Source organism: Antennarius striatus, chromosome 12 (assembly GCF_040054535.1).
Source record: "Antennarius striatus isolate MH-2024 chromosome 12, ASM4005453v1, whole genome shotgun sequence".
NCBI classification, from domain to species: Eukaryota; Metazoa; Chordata; class Actinopteri; order Lophiiformes; family Antennariidae; genus Antennarius; species Antennarius striatus.
Window position 1 is genome coordinate 3,527,119 of NC_090787.1, and position 12,834 is coordinate 3,539,952.

Sequence of the window (12,834 nt, forward strand, 5' to 3'; positions counted from 1 at the left end):
CTAGAGGGGATCGTGACATCACCTGGCGATCACACCGGTCCATCAGGAGGCGGATTACTGCCGACACACTAATGAAACCGTTTTTGTTTTTTTTGTTCCATCGTCTTGTTTAAATAAAGGTAATGATTAAAAGTGAACGAGGAACAAAATGCTGGTTGTTATCGCTCAAAATAAATTACCGAAGCCTAAATGAAACTGAGCCCCCTGGGGTGTTTTTATCAGAACGAAAGGCATCGACATCTGATGGTGGTTTAGTCGTCATTTCACCAGAAGTATTTTCTTTCTCCAACATTTGGTGTTGCTTTCAGTTAAAACTTCCAGAGATGCATTTCAACACAAATAAGATCTGTTCACTGTAACTTTTATTCCCCTTAAGATGTCGGTATTTCAGTTTCCTTTTAGTATAAAGCTTCTCAATGTGTGGGTTCTCCTAAATTCTCTTTATTCTCATGTTCTGTTGTTTTTTCTAAAGTCGTTTCATCAAAGCACATTTTAAACATTAAATACTTGTCGTCTCGTGTTTGAAATCTAAGATGCGGTTTGACTTTGACAGAAACATCCCAAACAAACGCTGCATTTAATACTCTTTATTCATTATTTCCTCTTCAAACACATTTTCCTGATGTACATGTACATTTCCATTCAAAAGGAAAAACTCAAGTGAGGTAAAAGTGCTGAAAAATGAAATAGTATAGTGGTTGTAACCATCAAACCCATTGTGACAACCACGAAGCTGACAAAAAAGCTCTTCTGCATCAACTATTTCAACAAAATATGTAAATATATAGTGCCACAAATATTTTTCCCCACTTTTTTTTTTTTACCTTTATAGCCACAGGCATCCCTTCATACACACATGCACGAGCACACACACCTCCACGTGTTCATGTAAACACTAATCTGCTGCAAAATAATTCTTCACATAGAAACTGGAGGGGCCCTCCGGGTGGGGGAGGGGGGGGTTGGGAGGAGCCCCTCCATCACATCCCTGTGATGTAAGACTTGTACTTCAGACAAGTAGAATCACTAAATATAGAATCCAAATCTTCGCTCTGCATCACCTCCAGCAAATAATACATCTACAGGTGTGAATAAAACACGCTGTACTGACACACAAAGGCCCGACGAGGGGGGGGTTAGTGGGTACCAAAGGTCAGATGAGTCAAAGCCACAGGATCCATAACACTGACGAGTTCACAGCAGAGGAAAAAATGAGTGGGCAGAAAATTAAAAGGTAGTACACTTCATCCTTTTTTCTACATTGTCCTTCACAAAAAGTTCACAAACAAACATCCTCCTGAGGGAGAACACGATCGGATCGCCCCCGCCCTCACAGTGAAGGACGGTCAGGCTCAAACATTTCAGGGCGCTTTGACAACGCCAACAGGAAACCCGAGGAGCGGCTCGCCGGCCCTCAGCTGCTGGTCCCCAGTGCTGCTCGGGGGGCCGCAACCCCAAAGGTCGGATTGTACATCCAGCCGCTAACGCTGAGCGTTATCGCTAAACTAGACCATCCACTGAGTAAAGATAGGGCTGCAGAGCAAACGGCTACGGCTAGCATGCTACTTCTCTCCCAATATCCACTCCTCGGTTACGTACAACTAATCCAGAGATGAGAAAGGTGAGAGTCGGGAAGCGATATCTCCAAGTCGAGGGTGGATTAAACAGATTTACCCTCCCAAATTTTTTTTTAAAAAAGGGTCAAAACAGAGCTCTCAAAAAGACAGGATGTCCCTGAGAACCGGATCGCTTCCCCCCAGCCTTCGACCACGTTAGCTTATTTACATGCCTCTCGGGTGGCTGCGTTTGGAGATAAACAAGGCCTTTAAAGTGCTTCTGTTAGTTTGGGGGTCTCTGCTGGGGGGTGGGGTGGGGGGGCTCCAGATACTGATCCACAGTATGGTTCTTCAGGGCACTTCAGGTATTGCTTTGGTATGAATGAGGACAAAGCCATCTGCGATTTCTTTAGCTAGGTTGCTAACCAGGAACAGTCAACGATGATGCAGTTCATGTTTAGAAAGTATGAACCAAACAGACGCAGGAGTCAAGACGGCGGGTGTGTCCAAAAAAAAATTAAAGAAGGGGAATAAAATGAAAAGGATGAGAGAGGAATGATGAGACAGACGGGTGACAAGGGAAAGTATGGAAAAAAACCAAAAACTTGGTAAAAAGGGAACTAAAACACCAAAAACTCAAAAAATTCAAACCAATTTTTTTCCCCCTCCAAACAAACAGACATCATCTACCAAGTTTCACATGATTTAAAGGGGCTGAAGAACAAACACAAAACCTAACCCTTTTCCCTCCTGATCACCTTTTTTAAAATAAAACTTTAAAAACCTTAATCACTCGCCACAAAAGTCAAAAAGGCACTTGAACGCTTCGGTTGCTGGTTGTAAAAAACAAAACACAAACGACTTTGGTCCGGAGCAAACCAGTGCGGCACCTCACTTGTTGTTAAAAAGTCATGTCCCAGCAGAGCATGCCCTGACCCCATGGGCGCGACCTGCAGGGTAGGCCGAGCCGACCTTCCTCCAGCAGCTCTACAACCGGCCCCGAGTTGGGGGCAGGCCAAATAAGATAAGTTCCTGGTTATCTGGTATAAACATGAGCAGCAGCAGCAAGACAGAGAGGAGGGGAAGACGGGCTTCGGGTGAGGGAGGGGGGACAGGAACAGCAGCTGCCGCTTACATAAGACATCGGAGAGACGCGTCTCAAATCTGGATGCGACGTCACGGCTCGTAATGCCACACCGCCAGCATTCAGAATTCACAACTAATAATAGATCTGACTGCGAATAGAAAGTCAGATCTGGTGGGACACCTCAAGGGAGGTGGGGAGGGGGGTCGTAACATCCGGGATGGTTCAAAATCGGAGCATGAAGGGACATGCCGTCCTCCCAGCAAGGGTTACTCTGAGCATACTGGCCGCTGGAGTCTGTCCTCACATGACCACAAAAGGGGTGAAACGCTATGTGAACAGAGGGCAGGGCTGCTCCCACACATGTAAGGTGGCGGGGGTTGCTACACGCCCATCCACAGAGCCACTGCTCCTGCGGCAACTCCCCCAGGAAAAAAAAAGGAACGGGATAATTATAGAGCACCCGTAAGTTTGAGAAGCACTCGCTGAGCGGCTTTCGGAGGAGGATCTCGTTACAGAGCTGCGGCCGCCGGCCGAGCCCGCAATGGTGGCGAGGGGGCGACCCGACGGGCCCCACCATGTGCTGCTCCTTTTAAGGGAAGGGACCACCGGCCAGCCCTTCGCTCCAGGCAACGAAAGGCCAAAGCTGCGTGCTCACGACAGGGGCCGGGTCCAGTCCGGTCCGAACACCTCCCATGTGAACCAGACGTCTGGAGGTCACCGGAGGAGGACGCTTAAAACACAGGGAGCAGAAGCTCCTCAGACACGCAGGAGCCCGTCTGTCCGAGGCCTCTCAGTGCAGATCTCCACTCCCCCGAGCCAGACGTCACCAAACTACAGGGATAAATCTGGCTGTGGAGTGGGAGGAGGGGAAAGAGTTAAACCTACACTGAAATTCACAGTGGAAAATAAAAATACACTTTTTTTTAACACGTCTCAGGCGCTGATAGCAAATTAGGGAGAGCAGAAATGTCCGAGAGGTCAAATTAAAAGAAATCGACTGTACTAGCCTCCCTTTGGATTCTGACGTGAACCTTAGTGCACCACCTTTCATCCCTCCCCAGTGAACAATACTTTTTTGTCGACAACCACCCTTTTTTTTAAATGCCCCTTCCCCGTTAACACTATTTTTTAACATTTTCTGCTTTTTTTTCTTACTTTTCTTTTATTTAATCACGCAAAGAAGCCAAATTTAAGGCTGCAACATTCTTTTTTCTCTTATTTCAAAAAACAGCCCATACTCATAATATTGGGGGGGAAAGAGGGGGTTAAACCTGGATGTTAAGGCACAGTATACACCTCCATTAAGAAAAGAGGTTGATAAGCAGGAAACAACCAAACATGAAGGAAAAAAAAACAAAAACTGGAACACTTAAAAATGTCACTCAGACTGTCGATAAGGAATGAGGAAGGATTCCCAAAAGCAAAACTCTTGTCCACTTAAATATAATTGTGTCTTCAGAGCGACATTTATTGCCATGATTATAAATTTTTTAGGGGGTGGGGGGTGGTGATAGGGGGTGTTATTTTGAATTCCTCCTCTCCTGTAAAGCAGCAGCAGCCACATCCCGTACACATCCTTCAAACCCGCTCATGCCGTCAGTTACATGGCAGCCATGTTGGAATGTTCTGATTGGCCACGTAGTAGTTGCTGAAGTTGTGGTCGCGCACATATGGCGCTGGCTGGTAGTAGCAGGTGACGCAGGAGGCGTCGGGGATGGCGTTCTGCTCCGCCAGCACCCGGAAGGCGATCAGCGAGATGAGGTGGAGCGTCTGCCGCCGCTCGTGGCCCATGAGGCACACCGTGCTCTCGTTGACCACGCGCCGCAGGATCATGAGGTAGTCATACTTGCTCTTCTCCTCGCCGATGAAGTGGCTCTGGAGGTAGGCCTCCATCTTGCGCTGCTGCTCGCCGATGTCGGGGAAGTCGATGAAGAAGCGTGAACACATGTACCTCTCCAGGGCTTTGAACTCCTCCTCACTGGCAGGGCGGAAGTCGCGCACCAGCAGGTTGCAGTATTTCAGGAGGCCGCCGCCCCGTATCTCCTCCGGCCTCTTGGTGGCGATGAGCTTGTTCCTCAGGTGGCTCAGCGCCATGCCAAAGTCGCCGTACACGCTCTCCCCGCTCACCGTGGGGTGGAAGGCCTGCGACATGGGCGTCTCCGCCAGCTCGTAGTAGGCCAGCATGGAGTCCAGCACGATCTGAAAGGAGTCCACGCTGAACTCAAACTGCCTGCGTATTGAGTCCACAAACTTCAGCTCCACGTTGCGACCGTTGTTGTTGGAGAGCGAGATGAGGCTCCAGCGATCCTGCTCCGTGTTGACCTTCACCAGCTTCTGCACGTACGCCTCTTTCAGAGTCATGGGGGTGATTTTCTCTTTGTTTACCCCCTCGGGCAGGAAGTCCAACAGAGTCCCCAGCACCACGTCCTTAGTGAGCCGGAACTCGGCCTCGTGTGGTAGGTCCACCCTGAAGATGACGTCCAGATCCTTGTAGCTCCAGCCGATGTCCTGCACCAGCACGTGGCTGGCCGTGGATCCGTTCAGACGGATGTCCTTCACTTTGATGCCGCTCAGCTCTAGGCTGGAGCGCACGCGTGCCACGATGTCCTTCAGCCGCACCTCTAACGTGGGGAAGTTCCCTCTGCCGTGGACGGGAACCACCTCGGTCAGGACTTCGTCCAGCCGGCTCACCTGCTCCCAGGTCAGGACGCTGACAGAACGGCTCTTGGAGTCGTCTTTGGTATCCATCTTCTGGCAGAGCTCAGATCAGCTGGTAGTAGGAGAGGAAACCAGATGTTAAGTCTTTCAAATGTGACACAAATCAAACACATTTTTGGATCTGGTCCTGTCACAACAATCCGAAACACAAAACTCAGTTGTGGCGACGAATAAATTAACAAGAAAAACAAACAAAAAATGTCACTATGCATACTTAGCGAGAGAGGACACGCCTCCATTGACACCGCCACGGGTAAAACCGGTACAATCAGGAAACACTTATCATGACCGTAATGGGAAATTTACCATCACTTCTTGCATTATTGCCCAAGGGGCAAAACGCTACCACGACTACAATATGACTTTAATCTGCAAAAAGCTATATTAGATACTGCAGATTCCTACCGCCGTCCTCTGAAATCATGTGTTTATTATCATCAGAGGGCTGGGAATTATCAACAAAAACATGGCTTTTATTAACATAGAATCTGGATCACTGAAATCAATTCAAACATTCTGACTGTGCATTACGTGAACACCAGACCCACATCTAAAAGATTTTAATCTCCTGTATCTGATGCCAGCTGCACATAGTTGTGTTTACACGTGTTGTCCCCGCCTGGGTTTGTGTATTCCAAATGTCTGGTACTATTTTTTCATGATACTAAAAAAAATTTTTTTTTTAAATGGAGAAAATCATTCAGAATCTGCAGCTACCAACACATTTCTGAGCACAATTTCACCCCTTAAAATAAAATGCATTCAAAATCTGTTGACAACTTTTTTTTTTTTGGACAAACAAACAAACAAACATGGATGATCTCATTGTCCGCAGTTGGCGGAGGTAGAAATAAACGCACTAGCTTTAAACGACTAGCATCCAAATATCTGGGGTAACAGTAGCAGCCATCCTATCCCCATTCAGCACGAGCGCAGCAAAATGCCAGCACGAGACAACCTGCTCGCTCGCGCTCGGTGGAGGGACAGAGCTCGTGAGGCTTCTAGAACAGGTCGCAGCGCGAGCCTGGCTTTTATGGCACGGAACAAACGCTAAACTAGCTTAAAAAAAAAAAAGGAACGCGTTTTACATAAATAAATACACATTTAAGGCGCACGCGTGTGGTCATAAACATCAACAGTGATTAATTATTACAGCTGATTTTAACGACTTAAACATGACGATGATGCCGAGCTAACTTCACACAGGCTAACATTAAAACTCCTCTCATAACCCGTTTTAGTCCAACACCGGACTAGTTTTTGTTAAACTAGCCTGTGTTACCGACACGCCAGAGATATATAACGTTAAGTTTCATTTAATATCAGTCCGCACGCTTACGTTCATTTTAAACGACGTGCTAAACTTTCAAGCTTATCAACGAATTTAAAAAAAAATAAATCAATGAATCACACTGTAATAATTAGTTCTATCGCGGATTTGGAATCATGGCTACACAGAAAACTTTAACAAACACCCAAACTGCGGAGTTAGTAAAACGGCTTCCGTACAAAGTTTGTCTTAGGAAGGAAAACGGTACGTACATGTCCACAGGCGTGCTCGGGAAGTCAGATAAAGATGGTGTTAATTTGGATTTGGTGCAGACGCCTCCACATAATCCAATATATGAGAGAGACATGTGGGCCTGCGCTAAAAAAGTTGATATTTGAACCATTCCCCCTCCGCGAAGACACGCCTGTTTTATAAAGCCGAAGCACGACTCGCTGGGAGTGGTGCACAGCCGAGCTGCAAAACAGTCCCTCTGTCAATGTCGCGTACATTTTACTCATCACAGTTAAATTAAACACCACTTATGTTTAAATAGATACATACTCAGTTAAAACTCCAGCTGCTATCGACAGCAAGTCGCATTCAAACTAAACTCAAGCGCTGTTTGTATCAATGCGCCGAACGAAGAATCTGATTGGTTCGAAGAGGATTTGTCGTTGCCAAGTAACCAGGATCATCTGGCGACTGTTGCTGTGTCACAGCAGGCTCCCAAGAAGTTTCTTCGACTCTGTGACTCTAATTGTTTCTAATGCAGTTTTAAAAGTAGAATCAGTTAACAATGACATGCAGTGTGTAGATATTTAAAGAGCTGTTTGAATTCAGATGAAACTCTCAAATGTAAGCCGTCTCAAAGTGACAAAATAATCACCAATAGGCCCAAATGCAGCGAGAGCACACACCATCAATGCATTTGTCACTAATCAATTATGTGATTGCAGCCAAGGCATAGCAAATACTGTGTGACGTCACCATGATGTTGCTTCACTCACATCAAATTAATTAAATGCCATCTACTTCATTCACCCTGGAAACCTAAGATAAAAATTAGGAATCGTGTGTTTCATGAAGGTAGATCTATATATTTTCTCTATATATAAACCTTCTGACCTGTTGCAGAAACGTGAAATTAATTGAATGGACTCTGGATTATAATCAAGATCCAAATACAAACAATACAAATAACTAATGGAAAATTTACCATCCCTTCTTGTATTATTGCCCTCGGGGCACAAAGCTAGCACGATTACAACATTATTTAGATACTGCATATTCTTCCACTAGTATTGGAAGTCTCTCTAACATCCTGAAGGAATTTAAAACCTGTATTTGTCGTAAGTGTACCTGAATAGCTCTTGTGGAGTGAAACTGTAAATGACGACAATCTCAATTTAATCACTATTTACAGCAAAGAAACAATACAATACAGGAGGGCACAACATTTTGTCACCTTTTGGCATTGACTGCTGCAGTAATCCTCTTCTTCACAGGCCACCTCAACCCCCGATGAGGAACACGAATGCCACCGATACAGAAAGAAGAACTTCTCTGGAAGAAAGTTGACTTCACTAGAACACCATCAAACATTCCTTTCACGCACACTGAAAACGGATCAATGACCACCAAGTTCCCGCTGTGACACACTGGTGAGTAAAGCGTTTCCTCACTTCACACAGATGTTCACACTCGTCAATGGTGCAAAGAAACCACAAAAAGGTAGGGGAGTGTGACGATTCTTTGGAAACTAAAACGCTGAATGTCCCTGCAGCTCCGCCCAAATGAAAAGCTGTTGGCATGGTGAAACAGAGTATTTATCACCAAGCAATGGTTGGTTTAAAATGAAGGTGAGGTGCAAAACGAAAGCAGAGGAGCTGATCTGTACACCTCATAAACCTATAGGGCTAAATTTAGCTTAGTTATATACACACACATAATAATAATACATAGAATAATACATATGTCTATATATTCCCTATATATGCATTTATATATAATTCTTTGTATTTATTGATCTCTAATTTCCCACCTCTTTTTAATTCTAATCTATCTACTCTTGTCTCACTTTCTTACTTATGTTCTACTGCGGGGTAATTTCCCCATCGGAGATTATTAAAGGATTCTGATATACCAGATATTTACTGTTAAATATTATATTTCTAGAGTCTTTTCTGAAGCTGTGTATCTGACCGACAATGTTTTAATGTCTTTTTTACTCAACTGAAAAACCGGATGAGCCGTATCTGCATTCTGGTTGTGTATGCGCTGCAGGGTAGTCCCTAAGGTAAAAGGTTGTATGTACATCATTGCCTCAGCACCAGTGAGTCAGCAGCAGGTCTACGAGGAAAACAGTCGACCACAACGGGGGTTTCCTGTGTGTGTGTGTGTGTTTGTGTGTGTGTGTGTGTCTGTGTCATACTTTCAATAAAACAGATATCGAGCAAAAAGGTACAAAAGATGCACACAGCTGTCTTTGTGTTTTCACAAAAGACTGACGTAAAAAATAACATAGAATGAGTCAGATTCTGTCTCCTGTGAACACTGAGGTGTGTTTCCATCCCAGCGATAGAAGGCTATCAGCTGCCGATGACAGGAGGAGTATTCATGTTTGTTTTCTTAACGCTTTTATCTTCATCCCAATTTCTCTGAGATCATCCTGCTATCAGATTCTTCGACTCAAATATTAATGTTGGCATCGGCCTGAAAGTCCCATTGGTCCAGCTCCAGTTTCTGTTAAGTAAACATGTTCTGTCTAGTTTCACAGTACAAATACAGTAAGTATTCAGTTTTAATGAGGCTGACTAAAATAGAATCCAGCTGCATTGCTTATGAGCGCACAGAACATACATATATCCGCACCACAGTCGAAGGTTTGAGCTTGTTTCTAAAATTTTTTGTCGGACTGATGATGTCAGCACAGGGCCCAGTGATGAACACTGACCTCTGAACAACCAGGTCACAGGCATCAAAAGCAGAAGCATCTTTCTGTTCAGGCCATGTGGGAGGAGGTGGCGTGGCAGTGGGTGCATCCCAAACAAAACTGTCCATACATAGTCTCTTGCAAAATCCAACCACAAATATTAGCCAATCAGGCACGACAGCTAATTACCTATTTGTCTTTCCTCTGTGTGCAAACGACGCATTTGAAAAACTCAGCTAATCCTTATTGTGGGTTTTTGTGTCAGTGGCGTTTACAGCGACTATTCTGTTCACATGGAGCCGATTAACTCGATCAGTTTGGTCCTGGAGAAAGAAATGCTGAAACAGCAAAAAGTCCAATTGCCCTAATTGAACTGGAATGGAAGTAAAAATCTTAAAACAGCCCATGATGAGTCAGTTCTCTTCCACTGGAGGAGAGACGATGGTTTCACGTGTTGGCTGGAGCTGCTGACAGAAAACATGGCCTGAAACTGGAGACGGTTGCCGTGGTACTTCCTCTTTCACAAACATCTTGGTCCGGCTCACAGCAACAGTTCATTCGGTGTTCCTTTACCATCTGTGAGGTCTTTGTTGTTGGTTTGCAGTGACATCCAGGATCCTCTAACCTCAACTACTCTAGAAATGAATTTTAACCTCTTGGCAGAACTTTTAAAAAGTTCTAAACTAACTTACTGTATAATGTTGATATGATCAACATGTGAACGTACGACCAATCATCCACAACAGAACATCATTCATTTGGAGTTTCTGGCCACACAGTGATGGTTTTACACTCCAGTATTGGCTCTTATATCTTAATGTTTCACTATCTTTAGCAGGTAGCTGTTAACTCTGTCTCCAGTTAGCTTAGCACCGGGAATGCTGTGAACTAGATGCATCAAATTCAAGAGAATGCATCCTGGAAACAGCTGCTAAACATTCAGCCAATGACAGTTAAGTTGTGCTGATTGGAACCCCAACCCCTTTATCAATAAACGATCTATACAGATGAAGATTCGACTCACACATGCACTGACTGCCTGTAGTTAGATGTTACCTAACAGGCTGCAAACAGCTAGCGGCAGTTTGCCATAATGAGTCAGAGCAAAAAGTCATGAATATGCATCTAAAGAACAAAAGCAAATTGATTCTGTCACAACTCAAGAAGTACTAGCAAAACAAACAGCGCTAACAGTTTGACTCGCCTGAACAATCGTGGAAAGGAATGAGCAACAAAAGGCATAAAAAAATGAGATTTGCTTGTATCAATAAAGTTTAAAGGCACGATGAAGAATGAGATGATGGAAAAGTGAGCATTTTTTTTCACGGACAAAGACTCAGTTGTTTTATTGCGGCGTTTGTTGCATCTCAACTTGTGTGATTGGCTGCTACCTCAGCCTGTCGTCTCTTTATTCTCTTCCTGGTTAAATAAAGAAAAAATAATTCCGCTCTCTGAAAGCAGATCAGCGTATGTTTTCTGTCTACCTTCCACAGATGCTTGAAATCCATTCGGATGACTCTGAATCGACATCATCGTGACTTCGGCTGCACTCCAGTCGTTCTATTGTGATTGGCCTATATTGTTTTTTCACAATACTGGCAAAAGTTTTCCAAAACATTGAAAACTATCTCACATTGTTGAAGAAGGTTAAAAAAAGGGATCCAGAATCCACATCTTTATTCAGACTTGGCTCTGAGTTTAATCGGTTCTCTCTTGGGTCAACATCCACCCTCACACTGAATTTCCTCAGAACCCATCTACTGCTTTTCCAGATATCTTGCAGACGAACAAAACCATTTCTTGATGAACTAAAGGAGGAAAATTGCTGCAGGTAATACAGATGTGGTGTAAACACAGTACAGCACACTCTGCACACACCTTTACTGGTTTAAATGTTGCTTCTGACATGCATGTTTTAATCTCAGGCGTCTCCAGCTGGTTACACTTCTGCAACGATAGAGTGTAGTTTCTGCTCCAAACTCAAAGTTGAGGGGACTAAAGCTTTCCTGTTGTCGGCGTTAGCTGTTATTTTAGCTGTTTGTTCCAAGCCATCTGCTTCATGTCTGTGAAAACATCCAGTATGTAAAGCCTCTGAAACTGTGTGCAGCCTTCAGTGATGACAGAGGGTTATCGTGATGTTTATGGATGAGCTTTAGCAGCTTTATGAGGTGTGGTTCCTGGGGTTGAGTACATATCTCCGTCTACCTGAGTTGTGCATTTGCTCATCCTGTTGTGCAGCTGGAGCTTCGCCACCTGCTCCTCTCGGGCGCCGTGCCACCTGAGAAGTGACTCAGTCTGTCCAGGTTACGCGCCGCTAAGCAGCACCGGCCATTAACACATTAAACACCCGGCGAGACGCACAAACAAATCTGACTCACATGTTCCTGGATGCACATATCGTATGCATGTGAGCAAACAGACGCAGGAACCATTAAAGGTTCCACTACGTATGTTAACAAAAACACGTGCTGATTGTTTCAGGACAAGTCATTCGGAGGGTTAAAAGCTTCCTCTGACATTATGTAGTTGTTGCTAGCGAACGGCGGGCGCATCGCCTTCCTCCAAAGCTCATAATGAAAAGATCGAGCCCCATCTGAAGGTCAGTTTCTGTTCCACATCCTGCCGGTGCTCCATCGCCGAGCACGCGTTAGCGCAGGAGGTTCCTCAACAATGATTTATATCACCCTTCAGACTCACATCCCAAGTAATTCCAAACAGATTCATCATTCCACAAACAGACATAAAATGAGTTTTGGGACTGTGGAAAGATGACAGCCTGGAGGGAAACCCCTCATGTTTAGTGATAGATAGTATTCTACCAGAATCAGAGCGCTAGAGGGAAATTCATCGGGATAACTTTGGCAAAGACGGCAAACGATGGAGAGAAAAATATTCACGGGGGATGAAATGTGCAAATAGATGGACCGAGAATGTGAGGGAACGTGACGCGAGAGAGATGACAAAGCTTTTACTGGTTTTAGAGGAATGTTGCGTTTCCAGAAGAATTTGTCCATGTCTTGTTTTTACTTCAGCAACTTCCTGACATTCACTTTTTCCAATAACTTCCCTCTAACTGGATGACAACATGCTATTTTTTGGTCCAATCCCAATCCCCTCTCCGTTTTTCTCCAGTGCAGGAAAGGAGTGTCCCATTTCTTTAGAGGGTGGAGGGGTGGTGGACATCTAACGGCCAATTGTTTACTGTCCCTTTGTGTTTCGTCTTATACTTTGTGCTGTACTGTCTGTTGTACTGCCTGAGTTGTACTGCCTG

The 12,834-nt window shown here is 44.7% G+C and overlaps 1 protein-coding gene across 2 annotated transcripts; it reads right to left on the reverse strand.

Annotated features, from left to right (window-relative positions):
- Nucleotides 1–572: 572 nt before the first annotated feature.
- Nucleotides 573–8,272, reverse strand: tent5c (terminal nucleotidyltransferase 5C). Of its 2 annotated transcripts, none has more exons than XM_068329496.1 (2): nucleotides 8,097–8,272; nucleotides 573–5,413 (listed from the first exon to the last, which is right to left on the reverse strand). In XM_068329496.1, the coding sequence occupies exon 2, from the start codon at nucleotides 5,389–5,391 to the stop codon at nucleotides 4,240–4,242; it is 1,152 nt and encodes a 383-aa protein (XP_068185597.1). In that variant the 5' UTR covers nucleotides 5,392–5,413; nucleotides 8,097–8,272; the 3' UTR covers nucleotides 573–4,239. The 2 variants fall into 2 exon arrangements, with proteins under 2 accessions (XP_068185597.1, XP_068185596.1); XM_068329495.1 differs by lacking the exon at nucleotides 8,097–8,272 and adding an exon at nucleotides 6,904–7,031.
- Nucleotides 8,273–12,834: the final 4,562 nt, after the last annotated feature.